Here is a 24,020-nt window from a genome sequence, read left to right as displayed (position 1 = left end):
GGATTTTTCCATGTTTTTTTGCTTCAGCTCAAGATAACAAAGCCTCTACAGGCACGTAAAGCCATAATTAATTGATAAATAAAGTCTGGAATGGATTGCCATTGTTAATAAGCCACCTGTGGTATCCAATTAAAAAGCTCATATGGATGCACATTTATGTGCGACTCTGACCCTAACTTGTTACATTATAGATAGATTATGTCTAACAACTGAGAAGCTGGTCAGTATAAATAACTCTGTGATGCATAGATTTACCATTTGGTGCTGTTATTGATGCAGAAAATATATTATAGCACCAGAGTTTTTAAAAAAGGCATGATTACAAATGCAAATATTAGCACTCACACAGAATACCTATACAACAGCTCAGGCACGAAAGAATCCATTATGAATAGGTGTGTGTGTGTATCAAACATACATATTACACACGGAAAATGATAGCTACAGTTGGTAAAGATGGCCCTTCTTAATTGAACTTTCAATAGAAAGGAGTAGGGGGAATGAAACCTAAGGTGTGGGGAAATATTTAACCATTTTTCTGCTTTTGGAGCACCCTTACATTTTGACAGGGGTATTATATTGCAGTTCTTTGGTCCCTGGGCAGCTGCCATTTCCTGGCGTTGTCGTCTTGAGCAATCAAGCAAACCAGCAGCATATGAAGTTTTGGTCTGTGCAGTATTCTTCATGCATATGTATGACTCCAGTAATGGAGAAGGTCAAAATAGCAGGTCCAATAATTCTAGCCTCACTCTACCTTTATAGAAAATGTCAGTAGCATGTAGTTCTTAATGAACAGAGAGGTTGCTTACTACCACGTTATTTGCTTTAGGGATGGAATCTGTCAGGTCTGCGCCCAAGATCTGACTGATACTGAGGAGCCTGGTTACCATTTCCTACTGCTGTATTTATCATGCTGTGCTGTCATACTCTGCCTTTTGGGTAATCTTATCACTCAGTGGCAGATTTTATTTTCAAACTCAAGTGTTTTAAATTTGATCACAGAAAAAAAATCACTATTGAACTCAAGTTTTTATTTCTTAATCGCAAGACTTATGAAAAAAACTCAAGCTGGGAAACCTCAATTGTGTTAATTTGCAGAGAAAAACTTAAGTGCAATGAAATTTGCATTGAGCTGTTCATTTTGTGCAAATTCAACTGTTTGACATACTCAAAAAATAAAACAGCGTGTTTACTGACAATGAACTTCCATCCCCAGGTTTCATCTGTCAGTTTTTCTCATTCAAATTTTCAAGATTTTTTTTTCAAATAATAAATCTTGAAAATTTCTAAAACTTCAAAATTTGAAACATTTTGAGATCACATATTTCCCACAGTGATTTTAGATTTTAAATTTTAATAAGTTGGCTCCAAAAAAAAAAAAAAAAAAAAAATATATATATATATATATGTAGCTTTATGTTGCTTTGCCTATGCCCTTCAATCAACTCTCATAATCTGGAATCTGGGCATCTGAAGCTATTCTTGGAATGATCCTCGTGACCCTCCAACAGATATAACTAGGGAGGGATATGTGCTTAATGTCTGTCTCCATATCAGATCTCTGTCCTTTTGTTTCTGTATCTAGTTTTTTGTGCTTGAGGAAATGAATCACAGACCTGGTGACTATTGGCATATTGTACAATTTACAGAATCATTTAAGCATTTTACAGGTATGGGACCTGTTATGCAGAATGTCCGGACATGGGGTTTTCTGTATAAGGGATTGTTCCGTAATTTGGATCTCCATACCTTAAGTCTGCTAAAAATCATTTAAACATTAAATAAATCCAATAGGATTGGTTTGCTTTCAATAAGGATTAATATTATCTATGTTGGGATCAAGCACAAAGTATTGTTTTATTATACAGAGAAAAGGGAATTTTTTTTTTTTAAACGTGAGTTATTTCCTTAAAATGGAGTCTATGGGAGATGGCCTTTCCGTGATTCAGAACTTTCTGGATAATTGGTTTCCAGATAATGGGTCCCATACCTGTACTTATAACTGAACAAAACAAACTAAAAATACAAGCCTGTCCAGTTGAATCCAGATCCGGATTGTTAGAACTGTGCATTCTCAGTGTTAGAAACTGCCTACAGGAGAAGATTAGGTAGCAAAAGTTGGTACCCTGCAACCCTCGTTGTTCTACTCTGCTTTAAGGAGAATGGGGCAGTATTGTTGGGGGCCAACTGGTGTGGTTTGGCAGGGGGAGGTAGGGCTTTCAGTGATGCTAACTTTCACGTAAGGCTTTTGTTCTCTTTTAATATGTGTTCTTTTAGTTTTTCTTGTCTGTACTTCCAAACGTCATCATGCTTCCTGGGCTTCCATTAACTCTCTCTGTGTTAGTTCTTCTCAGTGTCTCACTCTGCTTGTCCTGTCAGTCTATTTTTCCATGTGTGTCTTTCTCCCTGTGTTTTATCTCAACAGCTGATATGCGACAATATCTACCACAGCAGCCACGTTAAAGCAAAAAAATAGTGCTTGCTGGGAAATGTTCCTTGCAAGGTAATTCTTCTACCATGGTGCTATCTCTTTTGTGAAAACAAAATGTACCCTATAAAAATGTAGTGTAGCTTTGATATTTAAGTGATCAAATCCCTTGCTATAAAGCTCTAGGTTCTTCAGCATTATACAATATATATTCACTAGCAGGCTTTGTATCTAGGGGCAGAGAATGGAAGGGCTTGTGGAAAATCAAAGAATAATGAAAACATATGTCTAAGTGGATGTTGTCAGTTACTGCACTGGCACTCGCTCAAATGTAGTTAATCTAAACTTTTTATTTTGGAAATAATATATATATAATATAATTTTCTTGTTCTTAGTCTTTCAGAATTCTTATGAATGCCTTTATATTTTTTATTTCATTTCATGTTATTGCTTTCTTTCTATTTTGATAATCCTCCTAAATTACAAACTAAATTTAAAACTAAAAATCTATTTTTTTTTACAATTATTTTTTTTTTGGTGTCCTTCAATGTGCACAAAATTGTATGTTTATTTAACTAGCGCTCAGGGGGTATAGGATAAGGGAAGTGCATGGGTTGCAAACCTACCTGGGCCCCATGAGCATTATGTGCTGGAAAATCACATTTCCATTTGCAAAGGTAGATAGCAGATTATTGGACTGAGTGGTGCAGTTAAAAAACTGGGGAAAGCAGGAAGTTGGATGAGAGCAACAAGATCAGACTCAAGACTACATTTTGCACTAGTGGCAATGGACCTCTACTTGTGTCCTGCTTTAAATTGAGTAGTGGAATTAAAAAACTGGGGCAATTAAAAATGTTGATGCCAGTAACATCAAGATGGGGCTCAATACCAATTTTTCCACTTGGGTCCATGGGCCTCTGCCTGCATCTTGCTTTGGATTGAGTGATGGGATTAAGGGGGACCTGTTACCCAGACATTAAAACTGTAACAAAAGTGCTTTTCAAATTAAACACGAAACCCAGATTGATTTTTTTATTAATACATTCATACCCATTATAAAGGCAATAAAAAATCCCAGCTGCCAAACATCTATTGCTTTCCTTGCCTCTATGCCTTATGCATACAGGCTGACAGACAACTACTTTCAGTTTCACTTTCCCCCTTCCTCCTCACCATCTAATTGTGTAGCCAGTGCATAGGCATCAGGTCCCCCATTCTGGCACATACACAAGATTTTGGGGTAATAAAAGACTTGCCTTAATAACATTGCTCACAAAATGGCACCTGCCTTATGGCTGTGATTGTGTAATTCCAAGACTGAAAGAAACAAGATTTATATTATTTACACTGCGTAAGTGAAGTTTATTTTGCTTGACTGACACAATGAAAGAATCATTTGGAATTATTTTGTAGGGTGACAGGTCCCCTTTTAAAAACTGGGGCAAGTAGAAAAGTGGATGCCAATGAGCAACAAGGCGGGGCTCTAAACCTAAGCTTGCATTTGGGCCTAGTTTTGCACCTGCTGTCATTTAAAGTATTCCAGCTTTTGGTACATATAATTCAATGTTAATGCAGCAGTGTTCACTTTACAGTTTATAGGAATAGTATATGTTTTGCGCTGTCTCTGTATGTTTGTATTTCCTTTATTTTGTAGTTTATACAGAAACAGAAAGTCATTTGCCTTGATGCCTTTGTTTGTACAGATTCAAATGTACAGATCTGCCAGGCTACCACTACAATGTCTAACTAAAAACTTAATGAAAACTTCATAAAAAGTTGTATTTTCAGTTTTTAAATTAAAAAATTATCTTCAGTAGACTAGATATGTGAAATTGGTTTGAAGTGCACAGCATGGGCCATTTACAGTGGCAACTTAAAATAAATATATATATATAGAGAGAGAGAGACAGGGAATAGTCATGTTCTCTGTATTGCACCTCCATGGACACAAATGGTTAGGTTTTCTGCCTGTAGTTCAGCAGCTGCAGCTGGTTACTTGTCACTGACCTTGACTGTTTCACTTGGGAGGAACTCCTCTTCTGACCTCCAGATTAGCCACACTTGACCTCCTTGCTCCTCATACATACAATTATCTTTTGAGTTCTACACAGAGCTTATTGGAAAGAAAAGAAACTGAACCAGAGCATGACTTAATTTTTCTTTGACGTCATTCTGCAAACACCCGTTGCCTACCCTTTTATTCTCTTCCAGAAAGACCCGCAGCTGTCTTCCTGTGGCTTTTTTGTATGACCCTCATACTGAGTCAATGGTCCTGCCCTCTGTCAGTGTGTAGAGCTGCGGGCTCCTGTCAGGAGTTGTTAATACAGATATGAGAAAGCAGTGCATCTATTCCCAGTACAGCAATCAGTGAAAGCTTCTTCTTGGAAACTTATTCTAACATTGTAATCACTTGGCTAGCAGTTAGATTACAAAGTATTATATATTATCTGGATACATACAGTATTATGCAGTTGTGGAAGCTGTTTTCCATCAGGTTGCTATGAACACTTAAACTGCAAACATGCTACTAACTGTCACAATAGCATGAATATTGGTTGTTTTTAGCCAATACATGTTTTGCTCCCAGTCCTAATCAGATATATAAAGACATGATAAATAAAGACAATGTTTATCCAATATTTAGCACTTAAAACTTGGGGCAAAAACTGTAAAATATTCAATAGTTGCCTTCTACTAAAATACAACCTTAAACGGTCATTCCTAAAGCGCAAGGAAAGAGGGTATGTGTTTGGGCATCCTCTGTGACCCAGGTTGCTTTTGTCCTTTGCAGCCCATGTTTCTCTTCTGTAATAATCATACTAGCAGCTTGGTTCTGTTCATAAACAAGATTGTTTCACAGTCTAGATTGGGAGGAAATGCACATAAGCACCCTGCTAGCCATTAAACACTGCCCAACAATTTGTTACATCCATTTTTCTTCCTGTAATTGGCTGAAAAAGGTAATCACTGATTGGCTGTTATGAGTTACTGCCCATATGCAGTATGGGACCTGTTATCTATAATGCTTGGGACCTGGGTTTTCTGCATAAGGGGTCTTTCTGTTATTTAGATCACCATACCTTAAGTCTACTAAAAGATTGCTAAAACATTAAACAAACCCAATAGGATTGTTTTTCTTCCAAAAATGATTAATTATATTTAGGTTAGGATTAAGTACAAGGTACTGTTTTAATCCTACAGAAAAATAGGAAACCATTTAAAAAAATTAGAATTATTTACTTATATGGACCCAATGGAAGCTCACTGTCCCATAACTCACAGCTTTCTGCATAATGGGTTTCCGAATAACGAATCCCATACCTGTACAAGAAGGCCACAAGACCTGGGGTTGCTTTAACAGGCCTATGTTAGGCCTCTATTTTCTATTGAGTTAATTATATAAGGAGACATTGTATGGCTAGGTCACCAAGCAAGCAGATTGTTGCACACTTCAGACAGTGAGAAAGATTAGACAGATTTAAACTTTCAGCCAGCCAGATATTCAACAACAGGGGGGTCCTTCATCAACTGGGGAAAGCATTTGTGGCCTGATGAGCAAACACCCAATCTAATGTCAGTCAGGCAGGGACAAATAGGCTGCCAAATTGGTGTAAATTATTAAAATGTGCTGTGCTGTAAAAGAATGCTGTTATATTAGAAAACAATAAAATAATAGACATCCATGTAAAAAGCCACAAACACAATATGTTGCGTAATCTATAGCTGCCTCACATTTTAGATTTTTTTTTTCGGTTGTCAGAAATAGCATTTCATTTGAGGCATTACTGTATGTCTTGTCTTACAAATGTCACTTTGCTTTAACATCCTTGCTGTCACATCACATATAGCATTCCTAAAATTGACAGGACTATCCCATGTACTGTAAGTTCAGCGCAAGTTAATTACAAGTCGGCAAGTTATGTGCAACCCTTACCAGACCCAAAGGCAGGCTGCCAAGCAATGCACAGAGGTGGAGTGGAAGGCTGGATTATTCCGTTGGTTATTAGGATGTAAACAACAAGGCTGCAAAATGTGCATTAGATGTATTCTTGGCTAAATATCATTAGAAGCAAGATTATGAGCAATATTCTTCTCTTTTGGTAATATGATCAAAAAATAGGTTTTGAGGCACTATATTGGTAACTGGTGGTAATTTACCAATGAGTGCAGTATTGGCTGTAGAATTAGACACTCACCAATTTGTGGCTCCCAAATTGTTACACGAAAAATGATATGATATCCTGTATTTTACACAGCGCTTTCACAGACAGAAGTCTTCTCCTTCAGTTTTTTCCTTTATCTCTGTTCTGTAACGTGATAATGTGACTGCTCGGCTCGTTAGAGGTTGACAACTCTGTACAACGTGTTCTCTCATTAAAGGCAAAACTCAGACATGTCAAGGTTTTTTTTTCCTGTATTTTTTTTCTTTGTTCCTCTTAATAATTGGGATAGGTTTCAGCGACCCGTACTGCATGCTGGGAATTATGATCATGCAAAGCTCAAAGGAAACCGAAGAGAAAAAAGAGAGGAAATTCAGCTTCAGAAAGAAGAAAGACAAGATCGAAAAACGGTCCAGCATCAGGGAAGTGCTGCCTGCGAAATATATCCAGGTCACTGAAGTGAAAAGCAACACTTTGAACCCTGTGTGGAATGAAAACTTTCTGTTGTAAGTAACCTCATAGTGACAGTGCTCATAACTTCTGTGTGTGCCAGTCACAAATACACATTCATTTGTGCAGAACACAGTGCTTACACACTTACCGATGACCCATACTGAAAGGAATATGGGAAAGAATTTTATTTTTCAAAACACAAGTTAATAGAGCTGCTCCAGCAGAATTCTGCACTGAAATCTGTTTTTCAAAAAAAAGCAAACAAATTTTTTATGATTTATTTTAAAATTTGATGTGCCTCAGCCATTTGACTCTGAAAAACTTCAGTCTCTCATTACTGCTGTGCTGCAAATTGGAATGATACCACTCCTTCCCCTTTCCCCAGCAGTCAACCAGCAGAACAGTAGGCAGGTAACCAGATAGCAACTCCCTGATACCTTTGCTGAAGGAATCAGCTGCCTGAACTGTTAGTGCCCCTATGGGCTAATGGCACTGCTGGTACTGTCCTGCATTTTAGAGAGTGGGTAAGCAAACAAAGCTGCCCATACTGCCATCCAATAATTTCAAGCAATTTTGTGGCAGCTAAAATACACTGTCCTATAACGACCTCCATGTTCCATTAGCCGCAATTAGCTTGTACAGTAAAGGACATATAGATATACTGTATACATAAATTATGCATTTGTAAATAATGGTGCATTGACTTGAACAATAGCTCCAGATTCTAAATACATTAAATACAGTGAGGGACAGAAGTATCGGCACATAAAATACAATAATTACAGTGTCAGAGGGTAGCGGCACCACAAATACATTGAATACAGTGAGAAGCAGTGGGACACTTAGCCCTAGATACATTAAATATAATAAGAGGAATGATTTCTGACACCCCATACACCCATACCTTTCCAAAAAAGCAGTATATTGAAGACTGGGGAAGATTTCAGCATTGTAAAGTTCACACTGAATTCAGAAGTTGTTTGCGTTCCTAAATGTGCTCGCATGCCCCGCCTAGGGGTAGGCATGAGAATAACACCAAAGAAGGAGAAATCCTGGTTTGCTATTATGCAGCTTGGGTCTTTTTGACAGTACATTGAGTAGGAGAAATGACAGCTTGTTCTATTGAGCAATGCTGGCTCCTTCTGAAAGCTCAGACTCAATGCACTGAGATGGCTGCCTACACACCAATATTACAACTAAAAATATATTTATTGGTATATTACATTTATTGGTTTAAGAATAACATTTTAAATGGTAGAGTAAATTATTTGCAATGTAAACAGTGTAGTTTAGAAACAAAAAGTATACCACAAAAATGATGACAGAAATCTTTAGGGCTCTGGCCCACGGGGAGAAAAAAGGTTAACATTTTTTCATTGCTGGGCTATGAAACACATATATTACACAATGCTCTACAAGAAAGGGTATAATAACTTTTGGCATATTTGACTTAGATGCCTTTCTTTAGTCTACACTAAAAGATGACCTATTATTATCTATAATTTTTCAATAGAAAATCATGAATACATCAGTATTAGGCTATGCTCTATTACCTGTATAAAACCTGTATAAAAAGATTTGAATGCTATTGTTCACATCCAGGAAACCTTTAAATTCCAGGCCTGCCAGTTCAGCCACTAACATGTTTGGCTTATACTCACTGACCTGGGAATAACTGTTACCATACAACAATACTGCCCAATAAAACTTTTCCTGGGCACTTTGGGGCCAGTGGCAAGATGCAAAAGAAGAGAGAATTTGACCTGATCTGTGTAGATCTGAATCTGCAGTATTTGCTTCTACAAATAAGCTGGAAGCTTCAAAAAAAGTTTTTTCTTTAACAAACCAACAGTATGTCCTCCCTTCAAAGCCCCAACTGGCAGTAGATTCTGGCAAATGCCACAGGGACTGCTGTAAGATGCCATAGACAATCAGTATTTAGTGGGCTTGTGGTGGGACTGTTTGGGCCTCTGTGTACTTGAAATGCTGGGGCTATTTTGATGCCCAGTCTGCTCCCTCCTGATCATTGATTACAGTGTGATATGAAGCTCCTTATGTAAGAAAAGAGCAGGATATCTTACATAGCTCTGATAATGCAGATAATGCATATTTCTTAAGAATTTAAGAAATATAATTTAATTTTTTGGTATTTAACGCTTCTCTTTTTCCATTATAGTGAAATCGATGATATATTTAGTGATCAGCTACATCTGGATATCTGGTATGTATAACACAGTGAATAACAAATATTTTATTTTAGAAAAATATATTATTTGATACAGTTTCACCTTTGAATGGGCAACTAAATCACCAGAATGTCTTCCAGACCCATATATATCTGTTTCTGCCCAGACCCCGTATGCTGGTGCCCCGAGTGCTCTAATTGATGGGAGCATGCATAGGGCCAGTAGCAGGAAGCCAGGGGCCAGTCAGGAATGGAGGGTTGGTGTTTAGACAATGGAAGCAGAGTGTCAGGGCAGGGGTGTTGATATTGCCTTTCATATAATTTACTCACTTAGATGCTCTGTGTTAGCACAATCATTTTAATATTTTCGGTGTTATTTGGCATGGCATGATATCATCTATAAATGTAACATATTCTCTTATTATTCTAAACCTACCATGGGAATGATATAGATAGATATACCTACAGATTAGCAGTGACACAGAATTGAAAGTGCAAGGCCTAATCCATATTAGAGACATTTTAAAGCAAAAAAATCATGGCACTTTCCAGAAAACTGGAAAAAAAACTCCACTGTTACAATATATGGATTGATAAGCAGAATAATTTTTAGAACAATAGAAAGTAATTTAGATCTAATAAGGTGCAACATGATCTGAACTTTTAAGCCAGTACCAAGAGATAATTTACAAATAGCAAGTCTTACTTACAAAAGGTCATGCTTACCACCAGCTTAATTCAATGCAATAGCACGATAATCAGTACTCACAATGATTTTCTACTTTAGGGATCATGATGATGATGTGTCAGTTGCAGAAGCTTGCAAAAAGCTTAATGAAGTCAGTGGATTCAAAGGAATGGGCAGGTAGGATTTGTGATATTTTCTAAAGGATGCATTAGCGAGACATGAAGAATGGGCATGTTCTCAGGCTATAGCTTTACACTAACTTTCAATTAGCTATTATAAGGTTTACTGTGATTATGTTCCAAGCGGATATATACATTTTGTGGTACAGGTATGGGATCCACTATCCAGAAACCCATTATCCAGAAAAGTCTGAATTACAGAAAGTCCATCTCCCATAGATTCCATTTTAATAAATTTATTTAAATTTTTAAAAAAGATTTCCATTTTATCTGCAATTATAAAACAGTATCTTGTACTTGATCCCAACTGAGATATAATTAATTCTTATTGGAGGCAAAACAATCCTAGTGGGTTAAATTAGTGTTTATGATGATTGAATGATTTTTTAGTAGACTTGGAGATCCAAATTACGGAAAGACCCCTTATTTGAAAAACCCCAGGTCCCAAAGCATTCTGGATAATGGGTACCATACCTGTACTGGAGTTTGCTTGCTATCTTCATTGGTTGTGGTAGACAGTGTATGCTGTAGGATGTACTTTGGGGCACCTACAGCAGAAAAAAAAAATAAATATATATATATAATATAATAATAAAAATTGTGTGCCGTTGCTTATCCCTGTTAGTTTTTTTCTAATAAAAGCCCTGTTGGTCCCTCAGTCTGATTATGAATACTGGAAATTATGAATGCCCTGAAATCTAGTACCTAAATCAGGACAATGAAAGCCCTGCCTCATATTGAATAATAGGAGCTCCAGTCTGATGAAGGACAAGAATTTGTCTAATGAAGGATTGCGAATGCTCTCTCACTAATGATGCCTGAGCGCTCGTACTCATATATAACTCAGAAATTAGCTCACTTGTGTCTATTCTATGATCTCCATCTCTAAAGCTACTACAGCTCTTAATGGTCTTTCTGTTTTCAGCCATCTCCCATTAGCAATTTCTTCCACTCTGATCAAACCCCAGCCAATGTAAGGCCATTCATCGCCCATTATTTAAGGCACTTATAGGGTGCCCAGGAGCAGTAACTCATAGCAACCATTAAGCAGGTAGAATTTACTGGCCACCTGTTTAAAAGCAAACATCTTATTGGTTGCTATGGGTTACTGTTACTAGGCAAACTTAGTGCCTTTTATTACATATGGGGGATGGTCATCATTCTCCCCCCCCCCCCCCCCCACAGAATTTAAGCACAATTGCATGTGCACATTAAGTTAATCACAACTTGCAAGCAATGAATGGAAATTTGTGTTAGGATGGTGTCACTTCTTGTGTTCAATGTTAAGAATAATGTTCTGTAATGTAATTGCGCATAACCCATCAGAACAGAGATGCACACAGTGCAAATTTAAAGGTATGTTTGCAGGAGTAGGTACCTTTATAAATGGTCTTAACATGCACTCAATTTCATGCCCATTTTAGTGTCTTGTGCTTACAAATCTAAATGAGACTCACTGTGTTAAGCTACAGTTTTCAGCTAGGATTGAGATTGATTGGAGCTCTCTGAGAAGAGGTGTAATTAAAGTGGCAGAGAGCCAATAGCTTTTGCAGGCAAAACAGAATCTACACATGTATTATTATTTGGGATTCTAAGCAACAGCCTTGCTGTTCTCTGCACTGGTGGTTTTGACTGTTAGAATAAAGTAGCAGAGCCTTGCCTTTTGAGTTTTCTCTGTGAGGTTACCTTGGAATTTGGATAGGCCCAAATGAACTCTAAAGTACCAGTTTGCCTTAAAAAATAATTGTATGTCCTTCTGAAGGATACTCAAAGGGAGGGGGGATGCAAAACAAGTACTTTTGAATGACTATGATATAGTATAACATTTGTGGTGGTTAGAACATTTACCATGGCAAGGAATGTAAAAAAAATATGTGTGAAATAAATATTGGCAGATGACTGCAATTTCCGTAATTTGGATTTCCATAGCTAAAAATAATTTAAGCAATAAATAAATCCAATAGGACTGTTTTGCCCCAATATGTTTTCATTCAGCTTAGTTACCATCAAGTATGAGGTACTGTTTTATTATTACAGAGGAAAAAGAAGTTTGTAGAAGTTACAATTATTTGTCTGTGGGACATAATCTTCCTGTAATTAGGAACTCTCTGTATAATGGGTTTCTGTATGAGAGATCCCATACCTGTACTAGTTTAGTGTATGGCTTCAGTTTGATTCAGAAGACATTATACTGCAGGTTTGTCTGCATACTAGGAACAGAACCCATTACTCCTACTATCATATATTTAAAGGTTCTGTGCAAAGAAACACACAAAAAAGACTTTGACAGCTAATATAATTTTTAAATATTAGAACCAGGACATGGATTTTTGATTTTTATTATTATTATTTAAGGCATTGGAGCTCAAAGGTAGCATTGTTTTCGCACCTTTCCTAGGAATGCGGAATGCAGAACACTAGAGTGTAACAAATGTGACCTGATTATTATTCTGTAGGAATTGTAGGTACACAATGGCTTGCGTTACAGATAGCTCAGGGAAGTGTCTCTTGATATATCAGCTAATGGGTTGTTTTTAGCATTGCTGATATACAGATCCTGTTTAAAATGTAATACCATTTTGAAATAATCTGTAAAAGGGTAAATCAAAAGCTCTGATGTTGCGTCAATGGTGAGATTGTGTCATTATCACTGTTCACTGTGACCAGTATTAGCAGCACTGGAAAACACTTCATCAATGCCCTCAAGAGATCATGGCTTCTAGCAGCATTAACAGATTCCCTTTACAAAGCACTTGAGGGAGAACATGACAGATCGTGGCAGCGTAAGCTTAAGATGAGATACACTCCTGAAAATGTCTTGGACATAAATGTAAGAGGACATTACGTGGAATTAGGAGATTTCTTGGAAACAAACCTGTATAGCTATGGCCTGTGAAATATGCGAAGAGCTTTATAGGTTTATAACAGTATTGATAACAATGAACTCTTAATGATGTGAAGAGATTGAGTCAGAGACTGTGGATGTTCCATTTATAGGAGCCAGAAGCTGAAAAATTACATATATTGTATATGTATGTAACACTTGGTTGGCTAGGATATGGCAAACCCGGGCTAGTAGTGTGCTGTAGCGCATGTGTTACATGCGATTCCCTTTCCCAGCGTTGGCCTCCGCTAAGTGGGAGATGAATAGGTGGAGCTGAGGGTGTTGTTGAACTTCAACTTGAATAGACAGTGTGGTGCAGTTGTAATAATGGACACCAGAAAGGTTCTTGCTGATGAACTAATAACTGGTTTATTGTCCCAGACACTTATGGATTAGTGCAAACAGGGTATTATACGCACAGACACAGCAGATGGATAAGATACAATGAGAGAATGCCCTTTAGCAGGAGGGAAGTTGTGCTCCAGTCTCTCCCACCTCTTGGTAGAGTCTGGGCCAGGATACACATCTATACAACCAGTGCCTGAGGAGGTAGTCCGGGTGGTAGATACTCTGTACGGTTGATAACCTCTAGTGATCGAGTCCTACAGGTGAGTGGATCAGGGGTTATACTTGCCTGTCCTACTTCTACTCTGTGGCCCTGCAATGAGGCAACATTGCCGAATAGGAGAACTACTCCTGGGATCCTAATCACTCCTTTGGTGGGGCTAATGGCTGCCCTTGCTATATAAGCTAACTGTGCTCACCACTCCTAGAGGGCTATGACAAGAACTCACTCTACTGCGCATGCGCGCGCGGCGCTACAGGAAGGAGGGAGTGATCGCTGCTACCCCGGGCTGGTGCTGTTCTCTCCGTACAGGGGCACCAGCCCGGGGTATGAGGTGAGCGATCTAAGTCACTTGGGGGTGCCTAACATTTTGGCACCCCCAAGTGACTTAGCCTTTCCTTCTCCTTTAAGGATAGCTTAAGAACTGTAACCTGAGTGTAGAGGGCTCTGTCCTATAACAGTAAAGATAACAAAAGGTAGGGATATGAAGCCATAGGGCACTTAACCCTATGGGTCCCTACATGTATATATATATATATATATATATATATATATATATATATATATATATATATAAAAAGGCTGAGGCACACACTTATAGGGATAACAACCTGGGTGCAAATCAGATAAACAATGTAAAAAATGCTGATGCACACCAGGAAAATTTTATCAAAAAAAAGATACTAAGGGGCTGATTTACTTACCCACGAACTGGTCGAATGGAGTCCGATTGCGTTTTTTTCGTAATGATCGGTACTTTGCGATTTTTTCGGATTCTTTACGAATTTTTCGGATCCAATACGATTTTTGCGTAAAAACGCGAGTTTTCCTATCCATTACGAAAGTTGCGTAAAAAGTTGCGCATTTTGCGTAGCGTTAAAACTTACGCGAAAAATGCGCAACTTTTCGCGTAAGTTTTAACGCTACGAAAAATGCGCAACTTTTTACGCAACTTTCGTAATGGATACGAAAAACTCGCGTTTTTACGCAAAAATCGTATTGGTAACGAAAAATTCGTACAGAATCCGAAAAAATCGCAAAACATACGAAAAAGTCGCAAAATGTTCGTTTTCAAGTCGGAACTTTTCCAATTCGGGTCGGATTCGTGGGTTAGTAAATCAGCCCCTTAGTTTATTTAGATCGACGTTTCGGTCCTCACCCGGGACCTTTATCAAGATGTAAACATTTCATAAGCTGCACACCAAAAGTGAGAGACGCTACCTGGGTGCCAGGACAGTGTAGTAATCTGTAGATAAACGGAGAGGAATGGCACTCACGGGGAATTTTCACACCAAGAACATCAACAAGCTTGTAGAAAAGTGAGGTTCTTTATTAGTCTAATAAACTAATTAGACTAATACTAATTAGACTAATAAAGAACCTCACTCCGTTTATCTATCTATATATATATATATATATATACAGCAAGACAATGAGCCGCACACGCAGGGACTTTGTTAGAAAACAAAATTTTTTTTAATGAAAAATACAGGTATGGGATACCTTATCCGGAAACCCATTACCCAGAAAGTTCCGAATTACAGAAATACCATCTCCCATAGACTCCATTATAAGCAAATAATTCTGGTTTGGTTTTTAAAAATGATTTCCTTTTTCTCTGTAATAATAAAACAGAACCTTGTACTTTATCCCAACTAAGATATAATGAATCCTTATTGGAGTCAAAACAATCCTATTGGATTTATTCAATATTTAGATGATTTTTAGCAGACTTAAGTTCCCCAGGTCCCGAGCATTCTAGATAATAGGTCCCATACCTGTACATACAAAATATATCTGCGGGTGCAAGTATAATTTAAGTATGCAGTTATTTTATATATATATTTTTTTTTTTTTAAATTTCATTTTCAATTTTTTTTATCATTATTACTATTATTTTAAATAACGGAAAATTGCACTGGTCTCTTTTAACAGGTACTTTAAGCAGATAGTCAAATCAGCAAGAGCAAATGGAACCACAGGGTCTGCAGAAGACAACGCAGATGATTTCTTAGGATGCCTTAATATTTCCATAAATGTAGGTAAACGGGCATTTTTACTAATTCTATTTGAATGATATCAGTAAGATAATATGATGAAAGAGCGGCCTTGTTATGACCTAGAATGATTATATCAGAACTCAAATGTGGGTGAGAATTTATTTCTGATTGGCTGTTTGGGACATATACATGAAGCTCACAGCCACCCCCACTGGCACACACCTTACCTATTCCCTGCTGCCGGCACTGGGTATTGGGCGGCCAAAAGATTCAAACAACTGTCAAAACCTTTCCCCCAGTTCAAAAGTGGCAAGCAGCCCACTCCCAGATCTTTGCCCGGGCTTTTGTGACCTGCCCACATTTCTGGGCCTGTGTGTAGGTACTGTAAAAATGTATTTAATATGTAATAACATTAATGTTTGCAGTTATGTGTAACCTTACTGTAATTGTAATTTCAGTAGTGTAGAAAAAAGGTGAGACCTGGGTGTTGACTGCAAAGCATGTAAAGCCTTGGTGGCCACAATTGAATTCCATATACAAATATATTTTAGTTTATAAACATCATAAACAACAATGGACAACAGTGTAGAATTATAAGAAACAATTGCTGAGAATTGACATTTATTGTGCATTTATAGCAGATCAGTATCAGCCATAAACCATAGCTTTAACACTAAGTACATTTTAACTGGTTATGTTTCTATTATTGATATAGGGCAAATAATAGAACTAACAATCCAAAGTCTTAAGGCGTGGTATTACAAGAGCACCCACCTAAGAGCTAATTGGATCTTACAGTGCTCCTACAGAGACCTGTCAGAAGAGGACAACATCAGTGCATTTATTAATTTATCAATTGCATCTATTGATTTATTCCTCATTTGACAGGATTTTCATACCTTCCTGATAAATATGTGGCCTATTTTTGGGCAGATATCTGTCAGACAGGTCCTTCTGTAGGGCCTCATACATGGCCTAATAAGCTGCCAACTTATTCTACAGGAGCCAAATTGGCAGCTGTTATCGGCCTATGTATAGCCAGCTATATTAGAAACTCCTAGTTATTTACAGTTTTCGTATAAATTTATACCTCCACTACATTTTCCTCAACCACCTTCTTTTCAGTCGATTTCAAAACAATATCTTTATCATCCCTTAGAGTTATCAGTTTCTCTCCATTCATCAAGTTAACCTTACAGTTAGTTTTATTGGATATATTTGCCATACCTTCTAATGCTAGATCTTTGAAGGTATTAATGTAAGAGCTATTGATATGAGTACGAAAAAACACTTCAGTCATAATGTGGTATAATGGTATGGGCTATTACATGCTCTCCCTGTAGCATTATTTTTAGGTATTTAATCATTTTGTCATACATAATTATAATCAAACAAGCAACTTTACAATATACATCAATTAAAAAATATGAAGCCTTTTCATGATTTTTAATGTTATATTATGGTTTGGAACAGTTACCTAGTCCCGGGCCCCTGTTCTACTGCTGATCTGGCTTATTAATTTCAGACTCAAAATGTAATTAACTGTCCTCGGTCTGACTTCAGCCTGCATCCTCCAAGCCCCACAATCCCCTGCACACATGATGTCAGTTAGGAAAGGAACATCACAGTGCAATGCATTATGGACTATGTAGTTCCTGCATGCTGCCTGTAAGCCATGGAGAAATCGTTACAATTTGAAAAATCAGTGTTTTAGTCCCTCCTCCCCTGCAAGGATTGCAAATGATGCAGAAAGAAAAGAACTGTATTGCAACTGGATTTCAGCATATAAAAATGGTATTTATTTGTTTTTTGAAGGAACAGATTTCAGTGATAGGTATATTAGGGGTTTTTCGGTGTTGTGTGCTCTTTATAGGAGAAGGAAAGGTAAAAACTAAGTAAGCTTGATCAGAAAGGTAAATACAGCCATAAGCACTTTTAATAACGCTGCACGGAGTTCTCTTTCAAAAGAAACACAGAATTTCTTGGTTGTTTTCTTCTGCCAGAGACACGCAGCTCTTTTCTCTCTCCCCTCTCCTGCTCCCCCCTCCCTCAAGAATGCTAAGAGCTCCCTCCCCCCCTTAGGAATGTGGACCTGAGCCAATCAGCAGGAAGCTTCCTTATAGTCTTACAAACTAAGCATGTTCACTTGGTCTGGGTGTCTGTGCAGGAGTGAGGCATTATGGGAATTTTCTTTACACGGCTCAGCATTTTTTTTTTCTGATGAGGCTTCTGATCATCTGAACGGGAGAAATATGGGGAGACTTAAGGGCACTATTGAGAGAACTGAAGGTATGCCTGCAGCTTGAGATTAACTCTTTTTTAGCCTTTCCTTCTCCTTTAACAAATTTCGGTTTGAAGCTGGAGTTCCCCTTTAAGCAATAGTGGCATTTTGTTTAATTCCTGTGTCTGCTCGCTTTTCAAAGTGGGAAATTTAAAAGGTTATTTATGGCCATCGGCCAAACGATACTGATTACTAACAGGATCCATTTCTTCAGACCTTTAGTCACCCACCCCTTTTGATTCATGCAAATGCCTCTGTTGAGTTTTGTATGGGTGAAATAATGCTGAAAGTATGAGTCAACATGAGGTGCAGGACCAGGGTTGTAAAAGAGAAAATCAAACAGATGGCTGAAGCCAAAGGAGTAAGATATGAGCGATGAATGGGATTTGCACTTCAGTATAAGTAAATAAAGACTATCTCGTGGCAGCTTGTACTGTCATATAGTTGTGTAAATTCAGCTGAACTGACTATCCATCACTTTTCCACTTGCATTTACACCTCAAAAGCTATGATCCCATAGTCACTAACAGATGCTAATAGCTTTATTAAAAGCTTCTGAATCTGTCAATAACACTGCAATAACGGCTAATAAAGGGTGGTTCATATACACACACATTTACACACACGCACATACACACACACTCACATATACACACACATATACACACACATATACACACACACATATACACATACACACACACACATATACATACACACACATACATACATACATACACACACACACATATACTCACGCACATACACACACACATACACACACACACATATACTCACGCACATACACACACATATACATACACACACATATATACACACACACATATACTCACGCACATACACACACATATACACATACACACACATATACATACACACACGCACATACACACACACATACACACACACACATAAATATACACAAGTACATACACACATGCACATGGGACACAGGTTCTCTTTGTTGCGAGATCTTAAAAGGGATTCAGTGGTCATTCGCTTTCTATTGCACCTTTTCTATTAACAAATACTAATTTAATTAATTGTGCTACTGTGTTAACAAACAAAGCGTAATGGATTACTGTATTGATTATAGGAGATTCCAGTTGGAGGCCTAGATAAATGGTTTAAGTTAGAGCCACGAACAAGCTCTTCCCGAGTTCAAGGAGATTGTCACCTTATAATCAAGCTAATTACAAATCAGGTAAGTGTGCTGAAATATAACTAACTACTATTGCAGTATTGTGTACGTTATACAGGCTTCCCTGATACAAAGGTGTTTCTTTAATGAACATTTTCTCTTTCCTTTGTATTTTTACCTTGTAACATATCTGACACATTGCACCATTGAAGCATCCAATATTGTAATTAGCATAGGGCATATTCAAATATCCATGCCAGCATCATGTGCTTTTATGTATTAAATATTGCTTAAATAGGAACCCCCAACTTTCTCCATATTTATATGGGGAAACATGTTTTGTTGTTTTGAAATGATATATATTAGAAACTGTCCAGTCCATTAAAATGAGGGGAAGAAGAAAAACCAATGACTGACAATAAGAAAGCAAAAAATAAGAGGGGTGATGAGTCAGGAAAACAGGTTAGGGGATGTAAACATTAAAGTGAATGGGGAAGAAGACAGGTGACAAGGTTATGCCAAAATAAAAAGGGACAGATGCAATATTTCCAGAACAGTATCCTAAATGCACATTTCTAGTAAGTAAAGAAATATGAAGATTTAATAATCCCTAGGAGAGCAGAACACACTATTGCAGAGCATTGTGAAATGTGCCGTTTTTTGGAAGCAAACCACCGTGTTTTTGTACCCACAATGCAGTAATTTTCTCCTCGAATTCCAGTATAATTAGTGCAGTGCAGCCGCGAAGCTGGGTTCCACCATTAAAAATTCAAACCCCGGGTTTGTTTGTGGAGAACCCTCTTTTAAGGTGTCTTTGCAAATTAAGATTGAGAGAATTAGAAACACATAGTAGTGATGTTGGGCTCACTCATCTAACAAAGGGAGAGTGATATGCATTTTATATTGGGCATACATATAATTATTATATTTAATTTCTTAAGGGCTGAAAGTATTAACAAAGAACAGGTAACTTGCTGTACATTGCAGGAAGTTATTTTATAATCATACAGGTATGGGATCCGTTATCCAGAAACCTGTTATCCAGAAATTTGGAATCACAGGATCAGGGCCGCTCCAGCCATGAGACAAGGTGAAAACTTTAAAATCCAAATTTCCATGCTTTAAAACAAATATTAATCTCTGCTGGTACAGAGAGCACTATAGCTCATTCTGCACTAGCGATGTGCTCCACTTTTGACTGCTCCGGCACTAAAATTGTAAGTGTGTAGCAGGAGAGAAGGGGTGGCACCTGGCCTTGGGATTGCCGCTGACAGGAAGGCCATCTCCCATAAAGTACATTTTAATCAAATAATTCACATTTTTTAAAAATGAGTTTCTCTGTAATAATAGGATTACGCCTAAAGATTTGCTCATTGAGTGCCTGCTCTTCAAAAAACGGTAATATCTACTCCCCTAGCTGAAGACTCAAGGCAGTGCACCCAAGCCTCTCTTTCTCTATGGCGAGTTGTTGGACACATTTTACTTCTTAATAAAACAGTACTTTGTGCATTATGGTAACTAAGCTGCATGAATCCATATTGGCAGAAAAACAATCCTAATGGGTTTATATAATATTTACATTATTTTTTAAAACACTTGAAATATGGTAATCCAAATTATGGAAAGATCCCTTCTCTAGGAAACCACAGGTTCTGAGCATGCTATATAACAGGCCCCATACCTGTATATTATTTTCCATAGGATTTTGCTGTTTGAGCTTGCTACAACACCTATGCCCCTTACAGTGACTTCACTGAGCATATATGACCAGCTTGAAACAAAGACAAGAATTACCATGGTAGAAAGGTGTCATTATACTAAGCAAGCTATTTATTTGAATTATTTTGCTTTGTTAAGAAAAGGTAATTAGAGAGAGAGAGTCCAGTATATTGTACCAAGTAGCTGTGGCTGGCTCAGTGCATACACGGAGACTGGGGGACATAGTGATCATTATAGTGACAGACATCTTTAGCTGAACCTTGACAAAGAATGCAGGAATTACATACGGCATTATATAAAACAGACTTACTAATTTAAACCTTTACATTTCATCAAAATTGTGAATTTGTAAAGTCATACAAGTACTGTGAAGAAAAAGCTATTGCTTTAGTGTTTGCTACTGCTGGTGCTGGGGCCAGGTAGGGTAAAAGTTGAAAACAAAAAGATGGGATATGTTAAGATTGGGCCTACTGCACTTAAATAGAAACTTGGCTGTTGAGTGAGTGTCTGCTGTCACTAGAAAGGTCCAGGCAGCAGAATATGGTAGCATGGATGGCTCACTTTCCTTAAGGGGGCCTTGTGCAAGGGATAGCGTCCCAGTTTACTATTCAATCAGAAAGTCATGCCCCATGGCATTGTCCTTAGCCCTTTAGAAAAGATTTCCTGGGAAAGACGAGCACATTTTGTAATTTGGTAAAATCAAAAAAATTAGGGTGGGTTAAACACTGCATTTATATTAAAAAATCAAGCCAAGCTCAAACACACTTGCCATAATTGGAAAGCTTAGCTTTGCTCATAATGTTCATGTTTGAATAACTGAATAGTTTTAGTGGAAAATAATCTGCCTCCCACTGAGAAGCAATTTGTCACAAGATTGACAAGACAATGGTGCCCTTCAAACCTCGCGCTCAGTAAAAAATCTCCGGAGAGCAGTTAAACGTCTCATTAAACTTTAGAGTGTTTGAAATGGAGACTTATGAGGTGCCTGACTGTGTTGTGCAGGTATCTGCAATGGAACCACATCATGTAATGAAATATAGTGCACTTACCTACATACCTCATTAACCAACTGCACTAGGCGCACAGTACAAGACCTTTATATTATGCAATTTTGGGTAGCAGAGAACACTGGTTGGATGTCAGGAAAGGACAATAACGTGTGACACTTTGCAGTAGTGAAACAGGACTTTGGACGTCCCTGTTGCAAGTTCATAATTCTCACCCTAAAGAATCCCTTAAAGGGATCTGGCTGCACTGTGGATAGTCTTACCCTTTGTAATGGGGACAATGTTGGGGTTCTGGTGGGATACTGGTGTGTAATGCGCAGACCTGTGTTTCCTAATGTGTAGCACTTAGTAGAAATGCATTTTGACCTTCATATAATCTAAAATCCTAAATTAGTACTTGTATGCAATGATTTCTGCCATATGCTAGAAAACTAAGCCTTTTAGAGAAGCATTGTCATTAATGAGGATTATTTCTGACAGTGGTTTGAGGAACTGGAGGGTATCTTTTTTCCTAATTAATTTATAAATATTAATGAGCTTATTTAATGGCTCTTGTCAAAGATAACTAATTTTCTTGCATTCTGAGCACATACATAGGCTTATGTGTAGTGTGCAACAAGGGGCAAAGTCTGCCATGTGCAGTTAACCATAGCAACCAGTCTGATATTAGCTTTGATTGGTCTAGTGCAGTTAGAATGTTGATGGCAATTGCCTGATTAGAAGCTGTGGGTTAATGGGAAAGGGCAAAGGAAGTACAAGGGAAGATGATACACAAAATGTGAATTGGGTTACTGGGTGACATGCAAAGGTCTCTAATTACCAGTGCTATGATTTCTTAACCAAATTTGTACTCATACAAAACTTTGTATTGGGAGCTCTTAATCCTACCTGTGCCCTACTTGTTCTGGTGGCATTGCTTTTATTGTTGTTTGAGATATATATATATATATTATCTATCCTACTTATTTTGTACAGGGATAATTATCTTATAGGTACTGTGATTGATGAGTCAACTATTTTAATTCATTGGGTTGCCGTCTGGCTGGTATTTTACCAGCTTGGTAACACCAGCCAAGTCCAGGGCTGGTATTAAAAATGTATGTACTTGGTAGTAAATGTTTAATACGCCCTGGCCTGCCCACTTAAGCCCTCATCTGCCCCAATTCCAGCTCCAGCCTACCCTATGCGCAAAAGTATAATGTATGTGTGCTGGGGGGAGGTTGGGCACGTGGTGGAGGGCCCCTGAGGGGTTGTTGGGGGCCTGGGGCAGCAGCTCTGGTGGGCCCTGCGCACTTCAGTCTGACCCTGTTCACATGGCATTACATTAGTAAGTACAGAATGTTATACATCTTAAGATAATACAGATAAACACAGATACCCAATCTGATCTATAAATATCCTTGTAATTGAGTTCAGTTCACTTTACTTACAATATCACATATGATTGTGCCCTTTTTGAAAAACACCAAAGGAAATGTGGCAGCTAAAATAGGATCTGCTTTCCTTTGGCTTGTGCAAGAAACTGACAGGTTGGGGTCTTATGTGTAGCAGGGTCTCAGTCATATGACTGGAGCTTTAAATGGTCATTTTAAGATGGCCAACATGTGGCAATTAGGCAATTATACAATCTATTTTAGGCAATGGTTCTGCAGCTGCCTCAAATACACATCTGTCTGTTCCCAAAAGAACACATTTAGGTCTAAGTCACATCTTTCTCTACAATTATTCAGCTAAATGAACATTGGAGAGAAAACAACATTTAGGAGGGGACCAAGACTGGTTTAATGTACTGCACCTGGAGAAAATGTCACTCCTCATTACTAGGCTGGGGGGATTTCTGGCTGGCCCTCTGCCCTCCCAGCATCTCCGAATCCCTCTGGTTCTGACACAGGAGACAGGTTGTAGTGCTGATAAAAGGCAAAGCTGGAGCTTTTGCGTTGATAAAAAAAACCTCTTTCTTATTTGTCAGTGGAATTTATTCTCTAGAAACCACGGTACTCAACAGGAACCTATTACGATTTTCTTGAAAGGTTTCTTGGACTGGGTCCTAGGGAGTATAGATGGCTAATTAGGGCTTTAACAAGTGACAGCAAATTGTATGAACACTAAGGCTCAGATTTATTATAGATCAGACTGGGGGATCCAGAAGGATTTCCAGCAGTTTAATCAATATTGCAATTTATCAAACCTTTCCTGATTGTCAGAATAATGATCCTTATGCCCAGAAAAGTTGTTAACAAATTGGCACATTTATCAAAACTGATACCTGTGTCAATTCACTATAGGGGGATATTTACTAAAGGGTGAAT

General features: G+C 37.9%; 1 protein-coding gene across 2 annotated transcripts in view; it reads left to right on the top strand.

Moving 5' to 3' along the window:
- The window catches only part of baiap3 (BAI1-associated protein 3), a 204,620-nt gene that overhangs the window by 144,790 nt on the left and 35,810 nt on the right, over nucleotides 1–24,020 (top strand). For both annotated transcript variants that reach the window (XM_031893220.1, XM_002938415.5), the window contains exons 8-12: nucleotides 6,881–7,094; nucleotides 9,218–9,262; nucleotides 10,014–10,091; nucleotides 15,478–15,580; nucleotides 18,941–19,048. In XM_031893220.1, the coding sequence (XP_031749080.1) occupies nucleotides 6,881–7,094; nucleotides 9,218–9,262; nucleotides 10,014–10,091; nucleotides 15,478–15,580; nucleotides 18,941–19,048 (548 nt within the window). The remainder of the gene's footprint in view (nucleotides 1–6,880; nucleotides 7,095–9,217; nucleotides 9,263–10,013; nucleotides 10,092–15,477; nucleotides 15,581–18,940; nucleotides 19,049–24,020) is intronic.

This window comes from Xenopus tropicalis, chromosome 9 (genome assembly GCF_000004195.4).
Source record: "Xenopus tropicalis strain Nigerian chromosome 9, UCB_Xtro_10.0, whole genome shotgun sequence".
Lineage (NCBI taxonomy): Eukaryota > Metazoa > Chordata > Amphibia > Anura > Pipidae > Xenopus > Xenopus tropicalis.
Note: the sequence above shows the minus strand (reverse complement) of the source record. Positions and strands in the feature narration are given on the sequence as shown.